The following is an 18,617-nucleotide window of genomic DNA, read 5'->3' on the forward strand; positions in this document are numbered from 1 at the left end:
ATATTTATAATATAGTTTGAAAGTTTTCTGGGTGTTAATATAAAATGGATCTATATAAAATGGATCTGTACAGAGTTCTGTTCTTACTTTTACAATGGTAAAGTATACATCTAATTTGTACTTCGATTTTATTGACATAATAGTAACTTCCAGTAACTTGCATTAGAGTAGCGATATCTAAATTGATAATGTGGACGTTCTATAGCTATTGTTTAATTTATTCCTTTCCATACTCAAGTGTCAACACTGTAGCCACTGTAGGGGATGAATGTAGGCCTATAGACCTGGGCCTATGTAGGACACTGCGGTGATGTAATGGTAGAAAAATGTGGCAGTGATACACTTTATTGATTCAACACATTAAAAATGTATTCATATGTCGAGCTGTTAATATTGTCTCCAATAGTCCAATACACTTGTACAACACGGTTTTTCCCATCACATTCATTTTCTTCTATTTTAAGCCAAAAGTGGAAATTTCACTGTGACGTATATTGCCGAAGCGACATCTCTCGGGTAACTATCCCGTTTTTAAACCAATAAGGTTCGATATAAAATTAATAAACTGCTACTGCCACCTATGATAGCTCTTGTTATTCTCAGTAACCTAAACTTAGAAACATAGCTTTCTGGGATTTCTCGTTGAGTAAAATGGCGTAAAGTTTATAGTGTTCTTAACATTTTTGCAATAGGAAGTCTATTATTTAACTAAACTAATTGATGATGGCTATGTCATTTTCTGACGCCGGTAATGTTTGAATTTTACTTCCTTGTACTAAACTTCTAAAGTCTGTAGTGTTCTAGTATAGTATGTGATTATAATGATAATATTAATATCACATCAGTTCAGTGATCTGATTCTGAGTGATCATCGTCATCAGCCCAGCTACTTTAAAACTTTAACCAATCATAACCAATGAAATGTTAATGTAGAAAAATAACAAGCAATTTTTGTCACTCAAGCAAGTCACTGTCTTACAATCTTCTTAAAATCCGTAGACGAAAACAAACCGCATTGTTTCTAGATCTATTCTAGATATCTAGATCTAGACTGTCTAGAGGTGGATCTAAATTATTATTTATAGTTTATAGTATAGATTATAGATCTAGACCTAGACTCTACGGTAACGATCTAGATCTAGACTCTATAGTCTATAGACTATAGTAGTATAGTCTGTATAGAGTATAGTCTATAGTCTAGATCTGGAGTTTACACTCTGACTCTTATTCACAATTATAATGAATTATTTCACTTACTTTACGTCTTAGTCATTAGTCTAAGTTAAGTCTAGCTAGTTAAGCTAGTGTTTACAGTACTCTACAGTGACTATAATTATAATACTGGTCACTATAGTATAAGTATAGTATAAATATAGATCTAGATTCTAGATTAACTAATTAGGAGACTATTGATATAATTACACATCTAGGACTGGTCTACATTTCATTACAGTCTTATGAGACATTATAGTTTATAGACTAATTATTTAATATAGTTTATATAGATAGGATAGACTACTCTAGATCTATCATCTAAATATTATAATTATAAGTAAGTAGATAATTACATCTATATTAAATATACTTAATATAGACTCGTCTAGTCTTCTACTCACAGCAATTCTGGACTATAAATAGACTCTAGAGTCACTAGATTGACTAGATTTAAGATCTATGACAATCTATGTCTATATAACTATATTATAATCACTATAGACTAAGACTATCATACTTCATCTAATAGACTATTATGTTCTAACAATCTAATATAGAAATAATCTAGATTTACATCTAGAATTTACTATCTATTTAGATCTATGACATATATATTATATTGTCACATATAATAAAAAAATAAAATATTTAAAACTATACTAGATCTAGTATATACTATATTTTTTATAATCTATATATATATTATTAATTAGAATTAATTATAATTAGATCTATCTAGAAATCTTGATCTACTTCTAGATATAGATATACTATATATATAGTATAGTAAACTATAATATAATATATATATTATATTATAGTTTACTATACTATATAGAAATAGGTCTAGTTTCTAGATATCTAGAATCTAAATATATCTAATCTAGAATCTAGATATCTAGTAAAAACTAGTTACTAGTACTAAAATACTAAAGACAACTTTTAGTGATCTAAACTTTGTTAGGATTCAGATCTAAAATCTAGATCTAGAACTTCTAGTAGAAGACTCGGTAGACTCTATAATATAATAAAAAAATAGAATATTTATAGATCTATTCTCTAGTCTATATTATAATATAATTAATGTACCTTTTACCGTTACCTATCCCTTTGTCTATTGGACCGTTGTAAATTATTGTGACTGTATATTAAGGTTTTAAAATGAGGCTAGAATGTAATGTAATGTGTATAATGTTAACATTTTTACTTTGTACTAAATTTTAAAAAAAGGACACAATATTTTTTGTCATTAGAATCATAAAAAAAAAAATATCTAACCAAAAAAAAGGGTCTTCAAACTATTTTCAGTCCAAAGCAATATGCAGTACTTAAAACTATCCTTACAAAGGTCTAATTTTTGTGTGTGTCTGATGAAGTGATCAGCCCACCAGATGTCATGACATGGGAAAGTTCTCATGCACAAATTTAGAAGTATAATCTTTTCTACAGTATATATATATATATATATATATATATATATATATATATATATATATATATATATATATATATATATATATATATATATATATATATATATATATATATATATATATATATATATATATATATATGTATATGTGTGTGTGCGTGTGTGAGAGAAAATAGTATACAAAAATAATTGTTCTAAATCATTGTTATAATGCCAACTTTCTGTCTCTCTAGATCTTGATTTGGGAGATTTGCAAAATATGAACAGCAGTGAATTGATGAGATTTGTTCAGAACATGAATGATGATACTGCTGGGCAACTGATCAATCAAATGCAGCAGATTCATTCCCCTCCACAGAATATAACTAACTGTAAGAGCTAACACATTGTAATTTGTTGACATTGTGTACATTATTTATTTCAGTTTAATGACCTAACATCTTAAATAACAATGACCTCACATCATAAATAATAATAACCTCACATCATAAATAACAATAACCTATATAACAGTAGTGGTGTATTTATTTCATAGTTGAATGGCATTTCTTGATTGTTGTCAATTTTTTTTTTTTTTTTTTGCTGCTCAGCCCACCCTGTTCATCCTGTGCAAGATTCCCACCATCATGCTATGCAGCAGTACTCAAATAACCCTGCTGTTTATGCAGCACCAGTCTATTACCCCATGCAGCCACCCCAGCAACCACAACAACAACAGCCACAACCCCAGCTTCCACCCCATGTTCAAACTGCTGCTAGCACCCCTTACGTAGAAATATTAGAGCAACCCAAGTCTAGGGGATTGCGCTTCCGCTATGAATGTGAAGGGCGTTCTGCTGGGAGTGTGCCAGGAGAAAACAGTACTAATGATCACAGGACATACCCCACAATCAAAGTGAGTATAAACAATGATCATTTAACTCCTTTTGTTGTTAGGCCTCTTCAGTATTTCAGCTGGCTGGAATCTTTTGCAGTCAGAATTTAGTGACTGATTTTTTGCTTTGATTTTGTTTATTTTTGTTATGTAAGATTTTAATACTAAACCATCACTTGCCCCAGCACAGCCTAGGGGGTTTTGAGTTTAAAACCCCTACTAGGAGGTTTTGCAGTTAAATCCCCCTCTTCTATGAAACAAAACAAAAAAATAATGCAAATGACAATCTCCATATTCCAAGAGCATAGCAGTCCTCAAAACTGGTGGGAAGAGGCTTCAGACATTGCCAGTGACAGATTTTTGTGGAAGCAGCTGGCTGCCTAATGTGCTGGACACATTTTGTTGGCTTTCAATGTCGGAAATAGTGTTTGGCGGCGGCTCTGCCATGGACCCCAGACCCCCTTGCTGGCGGAGGCGGAAAGTCTACAATTTTTCCACTAACTCTAGGAAGAACCTACAATAAATGTCTACCGAAAGAATGAAGGGTCAGAATGTAATAAAGATTAATTATGTACACACACACACATTTATGCATATATATCTAATATATAAAGTAGAATAGTGAGGCGTATGTATGTATGTCCCCGTATAGAAATCAAAACCGTTTGACCATCTTGATAAAACTTGGCAGAAATGTTCCTTGGGTACTAACTTAGTGTATGTATTGTGGCCCTAAAACAAACTTAAGACCCTCAAAAAAAAAAAAAGACCAACTCTATTACAGCTATAGTATTTTATGGATCTAGGCCATGTTTACAATGTTGACATGAGAAAAGATCGAAAGGATTTAGATCTAGATCTAATTTTAAGAACTAAACTTATAGTTGTTTTTTTTAACACATGAAAATACAAAATATAGTCTATTGATTTCATTATTTAATTAAATTAACCTTCAAATTTGTGTTTCAAAAGCATTTTTTACATTAATTCGTTATTTATATCTGCGAATTTAGATATTCCGATGCACATTCTTTCATTAGACATTACCGAATGGTTACACATTAACACAACTCTCTACTGAGTCTATTCCTAGGTCTAAAACTCTTATTCAACTCTAAGATGATAAAAGTTCTTTTCGCAAAGATAGTTTTATGCTTTAACACATGAACATACTAATTATAGTCCATTCATTTCATATTTTAATCAAATTAACATTCAAATTTGTTTTTCTAAAGCATTCTTAATACATTCGTTCGCTGTTCGCTAAAGCTGCGTAGCAGTGTTGAGATGGGCCTATATTCATTCATGAAAAAAGGTCACGCATGAGCAGAGCAAAGCCTTTACGCAGCACAGAATTAACTCTATAAAAGCCAATTTTTAACTCTAGATTAGTCTAGATCTATGTCTGCCTCAAGATCTACTTTATACATGAACATACAAAATTAAGTCTATTCATTTCAAATTTTAATCAAATGTATGTAGGCCTACAAGCAAATGTTTTAATTTGAAAAAATGGATTTAAGTCTATTAGCTATTTTGATTTGATAGCTTCATTCACACTATTTTTACATTGACACATTCGCTTTATTTATTACATTATTATTTCATTTAATTGTTTTAAAAACACTCTCAGTGACTATATCGACAGTAATACGCAAATAAAGACCCACGGGTCGTGGGTAAAATATGTTAGAGTATATATATATAATTGGCCTGAGGAGGGGGTGGGGGAATTCCCACCCCTTACCAAAACAAACAAAAAATCTTGGCTGCGCCCATGATACGGATAATGATGTAAAGGTCATCTGTTTCTATGTCTGATGGTTAATGAGGGTTTCAATCAACTGCTTTACTTTCCTCAACTAATGCTGGGTACCCATTACAGTTGGGTGGGCTCAGGGATGCACTTAAAATCCCAAATCTTCACAGATTTGAACCCAGGACGCCCCTGTTTGGAAGCCAAATGCTTTGCCACTGTGTCCTCATTTTTTTTTTCTGCATAATTACACGCGTTTGCATTATTTACACATTATTTTTGACATTTGTAAACAGGATTTAAAAACCTTTGTCAAACAAAGCAGCTAGATAAATACACCAACACAACTATTTATTAATACATTTTTTTTTTTAAATTTTATTTGCGTTCATCATTAAAAAGGAATTTTTTTGTTTGTTTAAAGATCCACAACTATAATGGGCCAGCAATTATTGTTGTGTCTTGTGTAACCAAGGAGAACCCACCTCACTGTAAGCCGCATCCACATGCTATTGTTGGCAGGGACTGCAAGAAAGGAGTGTGTACATTGCGTGTTAAAGATACAAGTGATAAAATTGTGTAAGTCATACTAGGATTTAAATAGCAGTAGAAACGTTTCACAAATCTCTAGTTTGTAAGACAATGTTGTAGTTCTTTTAACCTGAAACTTGTATCTTCTGACTTGTTCCATTGTTTTTTTTTAACAGATTTCCACAAATAGGTATTCAATGTGCCAAAAAGAAAGATGTAGAATCATCACTGCGATTGCGTAAAGAAATCAATGTTGATCCTTATCAAAGTTAGTTCACAAATGTTCTTTTTTTTGTTTTTTTAACTTCTACAAATTTTTCTTGTAGTTTCTCCTAAATTGTGACAATATCTGTATATCTGTAACATAGGATTCTTTAGCAAGGCTGGAATTCAAAGAAAATCTGCTTTAAATGTACCAAAATAATGATGCAATAATGTTGTAGCTAAGAAATGGTACTAGAGCTCTTCTGTACTTTTATGTGGTGTCTTCTTTCTTTGGAACTAATACTTAGGAATGTTATTCTTGATTATTTCAGCTGGGTTTGATCACGCTCAGTCCAATATTGACCTGAATGTTGTTAGGCTGTGTTTTCAAGTTTTCTTACCTAATGAACAGGGCAAAGTGACCAGGGTTGTTCCTCCAGTTTGTTCACATCCCATTCATGACAAAAGTAAGATAGCTTCTTCTTTGTTTTATACTCAAAGCTTCTTCTTTGTTTATACTCAAAGCTTGTTCTTTACTTTATACTCAAAGCTTGTTCTATACTTTATACTCAAAGCTTGTTCTTTACTTTATACTCAAAGCTTGTTTCTTTACTTTATACTCAAAGCTTGTTCTATACTTTATACTCAAAGCTTGTTCTATACTTTATACTCAAAGCTTGTTCTATACTTTATACTCAAAGCTTGTTCTTTACTTTATACTCCCACCGAAAGCTTGTTCTTTACTTTATACTCAAAGCTTCTTCTTTACTTTACACTCAGTTCATATTAACCCATAGCTCCTATTTCCGGTTCAAAAAACCCCTTTCAAAGTCCTAAGCAAGGAGGGATAACTCCGTATTTAAAAAATCCTAAAAAATATGTATTTTGCAAAAAATAATCAAATTGAAGATCTAATTCAAATAAACAAACAGATAACTTTAAAAAATAGAACTATATGTCTAGTTTTAAAAAATATATACGTTTAATACCACTAGATTATAAAAAACTTCAAAAATACTCATTTTCCCACGTGGGGGCTTATACACTGGGGCTATGGGCCTGTTCGTTTGAAAAATTATTTTAAAAATAAAAACCTTCCCGATTTTATTAAAAATAGAATCGGTAATCTCCAAAATTATTTGTAATCACGCATGCAACGAGACTAGAAGAAATCTTGTTTTTAAAAAGTTTAAATCAAGTCTATTGAATAGGGGGTTTTAGAAACGTTCTACAACGGTTTAGGACAAAAACGGGAAAACGTTTCCAACTGCAGAAGGAGCTAATGGGTTAACCAACAAAGCAAAAAATACTTTCTTGTAACCCCATCTAGCTTAAGCTTTATTATTTAATTCTATAATGACTTACATAGACTTAGGTCCTCTCTCACTGTTCAGGACATTGGACAGCTAATGATTTATAATTAGATTTTTTAAACAATGTTAAACTTCAGTAGAACTAAGTGGATGGGAATATTTGATCTCATGGAAATGCACAACTCAGAAATATTTGTATGTTCGACTAAACAGCTTTTAGTTTTATTGTAACTTGTAATTAAAGAAATAAACGTATTACTTTCTAATAAACCTTAAACTGTCTATTACACTTATTACTCCAATAAACCTATTACTCTCTAAATATATCTATTACTCTCTAATACATCTTTTACTGTCTAATATATCTATTTCTATCTAATATAGCTATTACTCTCTAATAAACCTATTAATGTCTAACATAACCTTAATACATGTATTACTTTCTAATAAACATATTACTCTCAATTACATGTATTACCCTCTAATAAACCTATTACTCGCAATTACATACATGTATTACCCTGTAATAAACTTATTACTCTCAATTACAATATTACTCTCTAATAAACCAATTACTCTCAATTATACGTATTACTCTGTCACCACTGTATTTTTGACATTATAAATGTCACTGTGGTTATGTTTTGATGCTGTGATATTATTGTTGGTTTATCTATGTAGGCGTGGTGGTGACATTGGGTTCATATTATAATTCACAGAATAAGGAAATGACACTTGATGTAGCAGACACAAATAAGTTTAATATAAGTAATAACACCACATATTGAATATGATACACAATTCAATTCAGGGATGATCAGTATTAATCCTCTTAGAAATATGGCGAATAAATAATGACAACTTAGTAACTCATCTATAACCAACTTCTTTTAGTAACTAACTCAACTGACTATATCAAGTGACTCAATCAATTGCTTGCTACCAACTCCCTATATTGACTGACTTCTCTTAATCCTGGTTCACTTAAGGTCAAAAGTGTTCACCTTAGTGCAACATGAGTTGTGAATAACATTCACAATATAGAAATAACATTCACAATACAGAAATAGGGTTTCTACACTATGGAACCAACTTTGAGGTGGTGACACTCTCTAATAAACTTATTACTTAAAAACTTTTTATGCACATGCACTTATTGTATGGGGAAATTAAGTCAATTTTTCCTTTATTGTGAAAGATTATAACACACAGTAGAATTTGTGACATGAAATGAAAATGGACAGTTTTTAGTTTAACAACAAACCCAACACAATTTTTAGATAGGCTAATTTAATTTATTCACCGTGTGATTTTCAAAGAGTTGAGCTGAAGGCTCTTCGAACTCTAGGCACATTGAGGCAGAATAGCGTACTCAGAAATTTATTTACCAGTAAATCCATTTAAAAAAAAAATAAGAGTAGTTATAGACATACATTTTCTTTGTATCCAATCAGAATCATCTAAAGATCTAGTCATTTGCCGTGTGGACAAAAGTTCTGGTAAAGCTCGAGGCGGTGATGAAGTGTTTTTATTATGTGACAAAGTAAATAAAGGTAAGAATAAATTTTGATTCCTAGTAGATCATGGATGAGTTTATTTAAAACCAAAAAACAATATTAGTTTGTCCTCTTCCCCTCCCAAGTACACAAGTTTTTGAAAGCTTACAAACTCATTGTACTCATTGCTTTATGTAATCATTTTGCATCACAATGTTTACAAATAAACATTCTTTATTTGCTATCTGTAGAAGACATAAAAGTCAGATTCTATGAAGAGAATGAACAGGGCATGGTGGTCTGGGAAGATTTAGGTGACTTTGGCCAGGGTGATGTACATAGGCAGGTGAGTGTCCATTTTTTTTTTTTTTCAAAGACCTGCAATATTGAATGGAAGCTTTGAAGTTTAAAAACCTTAATTTTTGTAACTAATTCTTCCAGAATTGTTATTTTTCACACAATTTTCATCCCATATCCTTTTTTATAAATGTCATACTGTCTGTTAAAATATAGATTTATTATATACAATTGTATTGGAAATTGAATGTACTACAAGATAATTTATACTTCAGAGATGAAAAAAAAAAGATATTTGATTTCTTTTCAAAATTGACTTACCCAATAATAATATCCCAATAGTCCTTAATCATGTTAAACTATATCCAATTATCTATAGAAAAAAAAACACTGACAAATTTGATCAATATTTAGACTTTTAGTGAGCCTTATAGGCACAGTCTTATTCCAAAAAAAAAAGTGTGCTCCCTTAGTTTAATAGATCTAGGGCTGTCTAAATGTAGATCTCTTTCACTATCAGAATCGCTTAAATCTGAAGGCTGAATGAAAATCACTTAATAAAAACAGCTTAGATCCACAATGTTTTAGGAGGAAAAAAACATTCAAGTGATTAAAAACGTGGAAAGAGTAAACAGGGAAAAGTTGATTGGACACTGGTAGCATCATTTTGGCATCACTGCTGGAGGGACTAGATGCTGATTAGTGTCCTATCCCTCCCACCTTTATGCTTGATTTTTATCTAAAGCTGTTAAACATAGTTAAATGGTGTGGTGAGATAAACCATATGTACTCCTATTTCAACACTTGAAATGAATTTGTTTGTCCAATCTGATATGTATTCTTTATCTCTTTCTTTTATATCATTTACTGGCTATAAATGTTATGGAACTGGTGAATTGACTCTAAATAGGTTTTATCAATAAGAGACCTTCTCATCACTTTAGTTTTTTTAAATATATTATTGGGGGGGGGGGGGCATATTTGGAGATAAATGTGACAACCAATCTTGATTAACTTAAATATAGTAACAAAAAGAAATGCTTGTCAAAGTAACTGTGAAATAATTATTATCTAATTCTTGCTTAGCAAAATCCTGAACTTTGCTTGTTGCAACTCTGATTTTCTCTCTTGGCAGTATGCTATTGTCTTCAGAACACCATCTTATCACAATACAGAAATCACACGTCCAGCAGAGGTTCTGATGCAGTTACAGAGGCCGTCTGATGGGGAAACTAGTGAACCTATACCATTTACTTACATGCCTGAAGACCCAGGTATTGAAACTTTGGCCAAAGTAGTAAAATAACACTTAGATTGAGAACAAAACTATTTGTTTATATATATATATAAGTGCATGAGTGCGGAGTGCATGGAGACAGACTGTGCGTGCTGGGACAACCCTTGCTGAGAACAAAAGAATTGAAGCGGCTTTAATCAAGAGGGAAAAAAAGAAAGCTGCCCTGTCTGCTAGCCCTAAATCAGAGGCATACAAATGTACGAATTGTGGCAAAGTCTGCCGTTCTAGAATTGGCTTGATTAGCCACACCAGATTCTGCCCCGTCTCAAGATTAAGCCAAAACCAGTGACTCACTTGGGCGCATCCATTGCCTTTCGAGACAAAAGGAGCCATATATAAATAAATAAATACTCTTAACCGAGAAATATAATGTATATTTATATATATATGTATGTATATGTTTATATTTTATTTTGAAAACGACTCTAACGATTTTCTTAAAAATTTCAAGGTATATGTATATAAATGAGAAAAATTCTCAACTCATTGACCACATTGCGAAAAGTCAAGGTTGACCATTATATTGTTTTTAACATGGTTCATTATGGTACAATTAATTTTGGCTAGACATCATTTTTTTAATAAAAGGGTTTCAAATGACTTCAAATGAAAAAACTTGACACTTGACGTCACTAGGCAAGAAAGGAACAAAATTGATACCACTTACGTCATTGGCTTACAGCGGCATACTAAAATATTTCTTTGCAAACATGAACAAGTTTTATTGAATCAGTTGGCCTTATTAAACATTTGCACACCATCTTGTATGTTCTATTAGTCCAAATTAAAAACCATCATCACATAATTGAAGTGTAAACTATTTATAAATTACACAAAACACAATAACCCTTAATTTTTTCCTCCCTAATAAATTGATCTACCTAAGTGTTTGTATGAGTGGTACTTCAATAGGATGAAAATTTCAATGTTCGTATATATTTCCAAGAGTGAAAATAATATAAAGGTAGAAAAAGATATATTATTAGATTTTGGAAGAGAAATTGAAATCTGTCATAATAATTACTAAATTCATTGTATCTTCAGATCCTGACAGAATCGCAGAAAAGAGAAAAAGAAAGGCTCAAAGATTTTTGGAATATTGGAACAGTACAGGTAGATAGAAGTTTACAGTACTGGTAGATAGAAGTTTACAGTACTGGTAGATAGAAGTTTACTGTACAGGTAGATAGAAGTTTACAGTACTGGTAGATAGAAGTTTACAGTACTTGTAGATAGAAGTTTACAGTACTGGTAGATAGAAGTTTACAGTACTGGTAGATAGAAGTTTACAGTACTTGTAGATAGAAGTTTACAGTACTGGTAGATAGAAGTTTACAGTACTGGTAGATAGAAGTTTACAGTACTTGTAGATAGAAGTTTACAGTACTGGTAGATAGAAGTTTACAGTACTGGTAGATAGAAGTTTACAGTACAGGTAGATAGAAGTTTACAGTACAGGTAGATAGAAGTTTACAGTACTGGTAGATAGAAGTTTACAGTACAACCATTTGTTTTGGTTGATGTTTGTTTGATTTTATTTAAAATGTTCACTTACATTGCTTTATGGAGTTATCTTTACTGGAGATTGTTGGCTTATCAATAAACATCTCTTAAAGGAAAGACACTATAGCTATGAGATTTCCTAAAATAAGCTTTTTATAGGCTGGGTTTGAAGGGTGGGAAGAAAGAGCTATTTGCTTTTACAGTGAAAACAAAATACCATAAACATGGGCTCCTTAATTAATGTAATTACTATTTCAATCAAATATGGAAGCAACTTTTTTTTAAATTACTCAAATGAACAATTCATAGTAGTTTGGGCAGTCATATGTTTTGCAAGCTAAGGTCTCTTAACTCATTAGCTACTAATGCGACCAAATGCGCCCTTCCCCCCTCAGTACTAATGCGCCCGCCACAGCACACACACACAGCGTGACTTGCGTAGCTCTCGTTTTCCTGCGCGACGCGTGGTATTTTGAGCTGGCTGGGTTTTTTAAAACGTAGAAATATAGATCGTTTTGTTAAAAGAAACCGGATGTTTTTACATCTTTCGCTTCAGTTTCTATGGTCCTTCAAAGTTTGTTGATTTTTTTTTAGATTTTCCTTAGCTGCGCAGGCCATTTTCTCAATGACCTTTCAATTTTTAGACCCATTATCGCAAATAATACACTAAATACAGCTAATAATGAACTTGATATTGATCAAGACATTGATCATTAGAATTTAGCGCTACATTTAGACTTAGATCTAGTCCGATTCAGAGAGGGAGTAAAGTAAACATAAAATCTATCATCTAGCCTTGATCTAGAGTAATCTAGACTATTCTGGATCTAGCGTCAATGAATCTTCAACTTCTTTGACTGATATTTTGAACAGTTTTTATTTACCACATGAAAACTTTTGATGAAATAGATCTATTTGGGGGTGTTCACAACGTTGGTTTGGACAATGGTTTGATTACTTTTACTTTGTTATGCTAGAAGTAATGAAATCTGAGACACATGCAGAACCACATCAGCATGATGCCATGTTCAGGCAACTAAGGGCCTCATGCGCACCCAGTGAAAGTCAGTAAATACTCAAGACATATACAGATTTTATATATAAGCATAATGTTTATTGTATAGGCCTACTAAATTCCTACTTATAAACATTACTGGTCTTTGGGTAAATGTTAAAGGATACCAAAAATTACAGATCTGATGGGGGTCGAGCAGTCTTCAAAAAATCAGGCACTCGAACACATTTTCGTCTTTACCTGTTGTTTTTATTGTTTTAATCTTGTAAAACCTATTCAAATTATACATCATTTTAAAGGTCATCCATTTCTCTTTTTTTAGAAGTATTTTTTGTTATTGATAGATGTTGTTTTATGTTTTTTAAAATATATTTTGTTAAGTCAGTCTATTGATGTTTTGGAGTTACCTCCCTTTGCTTAGTATTTAGAGAGATGCTGCTTAGGTATGGGCTTAGTAGCTAATGAGTTAAGCTCCCATCCCCCCCCCCTTTTTTTTTTTAAAAAAAAAAAACAACTCTACAAATATTGTCAAGTGATTAAAATATTTGCAAAATATTATTAACCTGTTTCAGAAGCTTTGAAGATGCCATGTTATCACAAGTGAGAATAAAATGAAGCAATAGTTTCATTATTGTGACCTTCCATTTCATTTAAATAGAACACTAAACTATGTGATAGCCTTACAATCTATTCTGATGTGTTTCACTTTGACAGGTGTGGCAGACTATAAGAGAGGTGCCAGTGGGGCTAGTGTTAGAGGCAGGCTACACACAATGCTCAAAGCCACCAGGAGAATCAAGAAAGATCCTGATGTTATTCCAGGTAAGAAGAATGTCTTCTATAACATTCAGAATGATGTCAAATGTCTCTCTTCTAGAGCCAGAATGATGCCTAAAGTCTCTCTTCTATAACAGCCAGAATGATGCCAAATGTCTCCCTAGAAGGGCTAGACTAATGTCCTATGTCTTAACTAAATGTGGGAGCTCAAATGATACAGTTCTGGCGCACTACATAACTACAAAACATAGACATTCCTGTTTCGCCCAACCCTTGGAAATAGGCATGCTAAACCATAATATAACTGTCGAATGCACTTGACCGTTTTACAATTCATGGCTTGCCACTATTCCCTAAGTAAATATTAATACATAAATAATCTCCAGATGTCTTAGGGCAGCACAATTTTTGATATAAAAGTGTAGAACAGATTAATGAAAGCCACACAGACAAAACTGAAGGTCTATCAGGCATTAGCTCTACCAACACAACGAAATATCTGTAAGCGTTGAAGCATCATGTCTGCTTTTGATCAATTTCATTAGGGTTAGTGGCGAGGGATCTATTGAATTTTTATACACAAATATATTTTTCTGTAAAATTTGATATTTGGGATCAAATTAAAATATTGTGTGCTTAGTGTGTTGCAATTTTCAAATCCTATTTGTCAATTATTTTCTGAAAACTTTGACAGAATGCTCTGACAGAATGCTGCCTGACTCTTACTGTAAGTTTGAGATCCAATTAAAAAAAAAGATGTCTTTATTTTTGTCTGTCTAGGTCTTCCTGGTTTCATGGATACCTCTGGTGTAGATGGAGTGAATGGAGTTGGTGCTGTAGGTGGGGCTGATGCAACAATGAGTCATGTGACTGCTGACAACTCCTCCATGGGCAGTGTCACTGTCTCCTCCTTCTCAGCTGGCAGCCTGGATTCCAATGTCATTGCTGAGCTGTCAGGGCTTTCAAGTAGTGACTTATCCATAGTATCCACAGAAAATGGCCAGTTGGTCATCTCTGTGTCTGGTGGAGAGGGCAGTGGTCTAAGTGTTGATAGTATTAACTTACCTCCTAATATTCTCAGTGGGGAACTGATGAACCAAATAGACATTCAACAGCTAAATGCTTATCTTCAGGTTAGTTCAGTCATCTTTTAAACAGGTAGTTAAAAATGTTATATTATTAAGTACAATGGAAACTTGTTGATAAAGTCATTGTTTCTTTCTGCTTTAATCTATGCATAATTATTTGAAATGAAATGAAAACCAAATCCAACTTACAGGTAGACAATTATGACGAGATATTTTTCTTTCCAGTCTAGTTTTAAATATAAATTTTATGAATGAAAGCCTGGACATTTGAACATGAAACACATGATATGTTTATGTTATTACTATATCAGCACAAGTAGTTAGGTATAAAAGACCATACTTTACATTGTACAAATTAGGAAATGGTACACATTTAACTCTGCACTGCAGCTGAACAAAAGAACTCATAGGCCTAGGTACCCAAACTTACCTTTGCTACAAGCACATAAATTGGTATAGAGCTGACCAACATCCCTCAGATACGTTGCATATTCCCTTGCAGGTTACCATGGTGAGATGTAGCTGCAGAGAACTAATCCAAGGACAACTCACAAACTACAAGCTCATGCCAATAGATTTTCATAAGTCTCATATTTCATCAGTCATTCCCCTCTTTTATACACACAGGGTGTCCGCGGCCTCCTGAAATTCAAGGATGTCCTTGAATCTCCTTGAATTTCAAAAAAACTGAAAAAGTCCTTGAAATCTCCTGGAATTTTAAAATATCTCCTTGAATGTCCTGGAATTTCGCCGATCGGGAAAAAAAAAAAAAATCGGCTTAAAAAAAAAATTATTAGAGGATGGGCCGGCGCGGGCGGAAATAAATTCGAAATTACCGTTTCCGAGTCTGCGCAGAAGGTGTTTACCGCTCCTTCACTATATAAAGCATCGATATCGGATCGTTTTTTCAGTGGACACGTTGATTTTCATCCAAATTGGATCAAAAGTTTACGTTACGCATCTTCAAAACTGTTTTCCTGTTTCATTTTGTGCCTTTATATTTTCATCGGATCATATTATTACTTAGATCTATGTGCATTGTGAATTTAATAATTAGATCTAGGCCTAGATCTAAATATATCTAGACTAGATTATTATTTCTAGATCTAGATTATTCGAGATCTATAAAGTATATGATCTACGTTTCTTTTATTGTGATTTGTGCTTTGGCTTTGGTTTAACTTTAATCAAGTCTTTATCCAAGCCTAAGCTAGAGATTTATAGTCTGTTACGTAGCTCTAGTCTTGAGACTTGATTGTTCTATCATCTGATCGGACTGTCCTAGAATACTAGATATCCAAATCTATTTCTAGATCTATAACCTACATTTGTATTACAATGCCTAAATACGGGACATCGTTTAATGCGCTTTGGCTTGAAAAAGATATAATACAGATCTTGGCTTCAAAAATCATCCGTCAGTGACACCAAAGCCTTTTGTCGTCATTGTAAAAAACAAATTGACATATTATGCATGGGTGAAGCAGCACTTAAATCTCATATGAAATCAGATAAACACAAGCGAGAGTCTGGAAAGTCAGATGGCTGCTTAATGATTGCACCCATATTTGCTAAAAAGGCTGCTACAGTTACAGCGACTGTCACTTGTCCTACAGCTATGCCACCAACCCCACAGGTGCAAGCTGCTCAAGTCAGATGGAGAGCAGAAAGTTTCTGGTAACAACAGCCATAAAATTAATGACAAAATCTCCACTGAAAAATCAGCTTGTCCAGTGTTTGAAATGGCTACAGCCTAAAAACATTGTAGAAGATTTTGATGGTTCTTTAAGAGACTTAGATGCCACTTTGAGCTACTTAGTTGAGCTTGGCCGTGTCAGCGCAGATGACTGTGATGATATCAAGTCGGAATTCACCCAGTGGCACAGTTCCATTGTCACCACAAATTCTATAGTATTCCAGTCCTTTAGTATCCAATGTGATAGACTGGATACTTTTTTTAATCAACATATTAACAGTGAATTCAGTAAACTATGGGCACTAATAAGAGGAATTTTGATTCTGTCTCATGGCCAAGCCCAGGTCGAGAGAGGTTTCAGTACCAATAAAGAGACAATGTGCGTCAACATGATGGAGAGAACACTTATAGCCAAGAGAATGATTTGTAACAGCATTGAAGCAATGGGAGGAATTAAAAATGTAACAATTTCTTCAGGCATGCGAATGGCTGCTGCTTCAGCCAGATCAAAGTATAGAATTTATCTGGAAGAAAGGGCTGAGGAGGAAAAAAGAAAGAACCTAAAAAGGAAAAGAAACGATCAATTTGAAGAACTTGAGGCTATGAAAGCCAAAAAAGCTAGGTTCGAAAGGGACATTACAAGCCTCACTGACTCTGCGGACAAGCTTGCAGAAAAAGCAGAAAACACTAACAGTCACAAATTTTTAATAGAATCCAATGCTTTACGTCGCTCTGCAAAGCTTAAAAAAGAGCAAATTGAAAAACTTACTTTGGAAATAGAAACCAAAGTGAGGGAGATCAGTGGACTCTAAAAAACATTAAAAACCCTTGTATATATGTAAATATATTGTAAAGAATGGATGTTCAAGATGCGTTTTATGGTAGGCCTTACACTCATACTAGTTTATAATCTATTTTTTGCATGTTTTGAATATCTTGAGTAAGTTATTTTTATTTAGTAATCAAATCTAAATTATTCCAACCTATATATATATATATATATATATATATATACATATATATATATATGGGCTATAAATATTTTTATAAATTTTTTGTCGCGAACTCTATGTCCTGGAATTTTTAAATTTCTCCTTGAAAACTCCTTGAATTTCAATTAGACTTTGGTGCAGAAACCCTGTACACAGCACATGCAGTCCATTTCTAAGAAAACATGAGCATTTTACTCATTGGACATGCATTAATGTCTGTCAATATTTATTTATATGTATAAACACACTCCATACAAAAATCTGTGAAATTGTTATATATTTCAGATTAATATAACCAGAAGTTCAGAATTTTTTCATAAATATTCCATTTTCTATTTACAGGACCAAGGCTCAGGAAGTGAGATTTTATTGGGCAATGACCCTAATCAACCAATTCATATCTTAGATCATGATCCTGAAACAGAGGCAGCACTTAGAGGATTAAATTCTCAAATTTGATTGAATGGGAAAGATTTAAAGACAAAACATTTTTTAAGTGGCTGTTGTAGGGGAAAAAAATAACAGAGTTGTAGGCCAATTAGGACTTGAAGAGTGTAGACTTATAGATTGACTTGAAGTTAGGGTAAGACCAGCTAATAATTGTAAATAATAATCCTGCTTCAGTATAGTTATGCTTTAGTGGAATGTTCAGAGTTGATTCCCCATAGCAGCTACCAAGTAGATAAACTGCCATTGATACCATGGTCTGATATGTTACTGGTTATCAACCAAATGTTATTTTTATCATTGGCTGTGCTGTTAGTTATTAAGGGTTTTTTTTTTTTTATAATGTGACACAAGGTTTATCATAAGTGTGATATTTGTCACAAAAGTGACACATTGTTAGTCACAAACGGGATTTAATGTCAGAAGTGAGACATTAATAACTGTGTACTTGGCATAAAGAGAATCACTTCAAATTATGTGAAACATTTCTCCAACAAAATCCTAACATCTTTTGAAATTAAGTAGAAAGCTATAGAACAAAATGTCTTAAGCCTTGATAATCAATATACTTCTTGTTCAGCTTTTAGCTTGCCTAGTATTTCCCCCTCCAACTATGGGGTAGGTCAGTGCTCTTATACTGTAAGACTGTGCTTATGAAAGAATATTCCATTTTAACAAGTCAAT

The 18,617-nt window shown here is 32.8% G+C and overlaps 1 protein-coding gene across 1 annotated transcript; it reads left to right on the forward strand.

The window, feature by feature from the left end:
* The first annotated feature begins 668 nt into the window (after nt 1-668).
* On the forward strand, nt 669-18,065 carry LOC106056974 (proto-oncogene c-Rel-like). Its single transcript, NM_001311262.1, is given in 13 exon segments — nt 669-748; nt 2,881-3,018; nt 3,238-3,542; nt 5,702-5,856; nt 5,985-6,076; nt 6,345-6,479; nt 8,780-8,878; nt 9,073-9,167; nt 10,254-10,392; nt 11,460-11,528; nt 13,648-13,755; nt 14,491-14,843; nt 17,829-18,065. Coding segments are annotated over 13 exon segments (1,833 nt in total). The 5' UTR covers nt 669-720; the 3' UTR covers nt 17,946-18,065.
* The last annotated feature ends 552 nt before the right edge of the window (nt 18,066-18,617 follow it).

This window comes from Biomphalaria glabrata, chromosome 3 (assembly GCF_947242115.1).
Source record: "Biomphalaria glabrata chromosome 3, xgBioGlab47.1, whole genome shotgun sequence".
NCBI classification, from domain to species: Eukaryota; Metazoa; Mollusca; class Gastropoda; family Planorbidae; genus Biomphalaria; species Biomphalaria glabrata.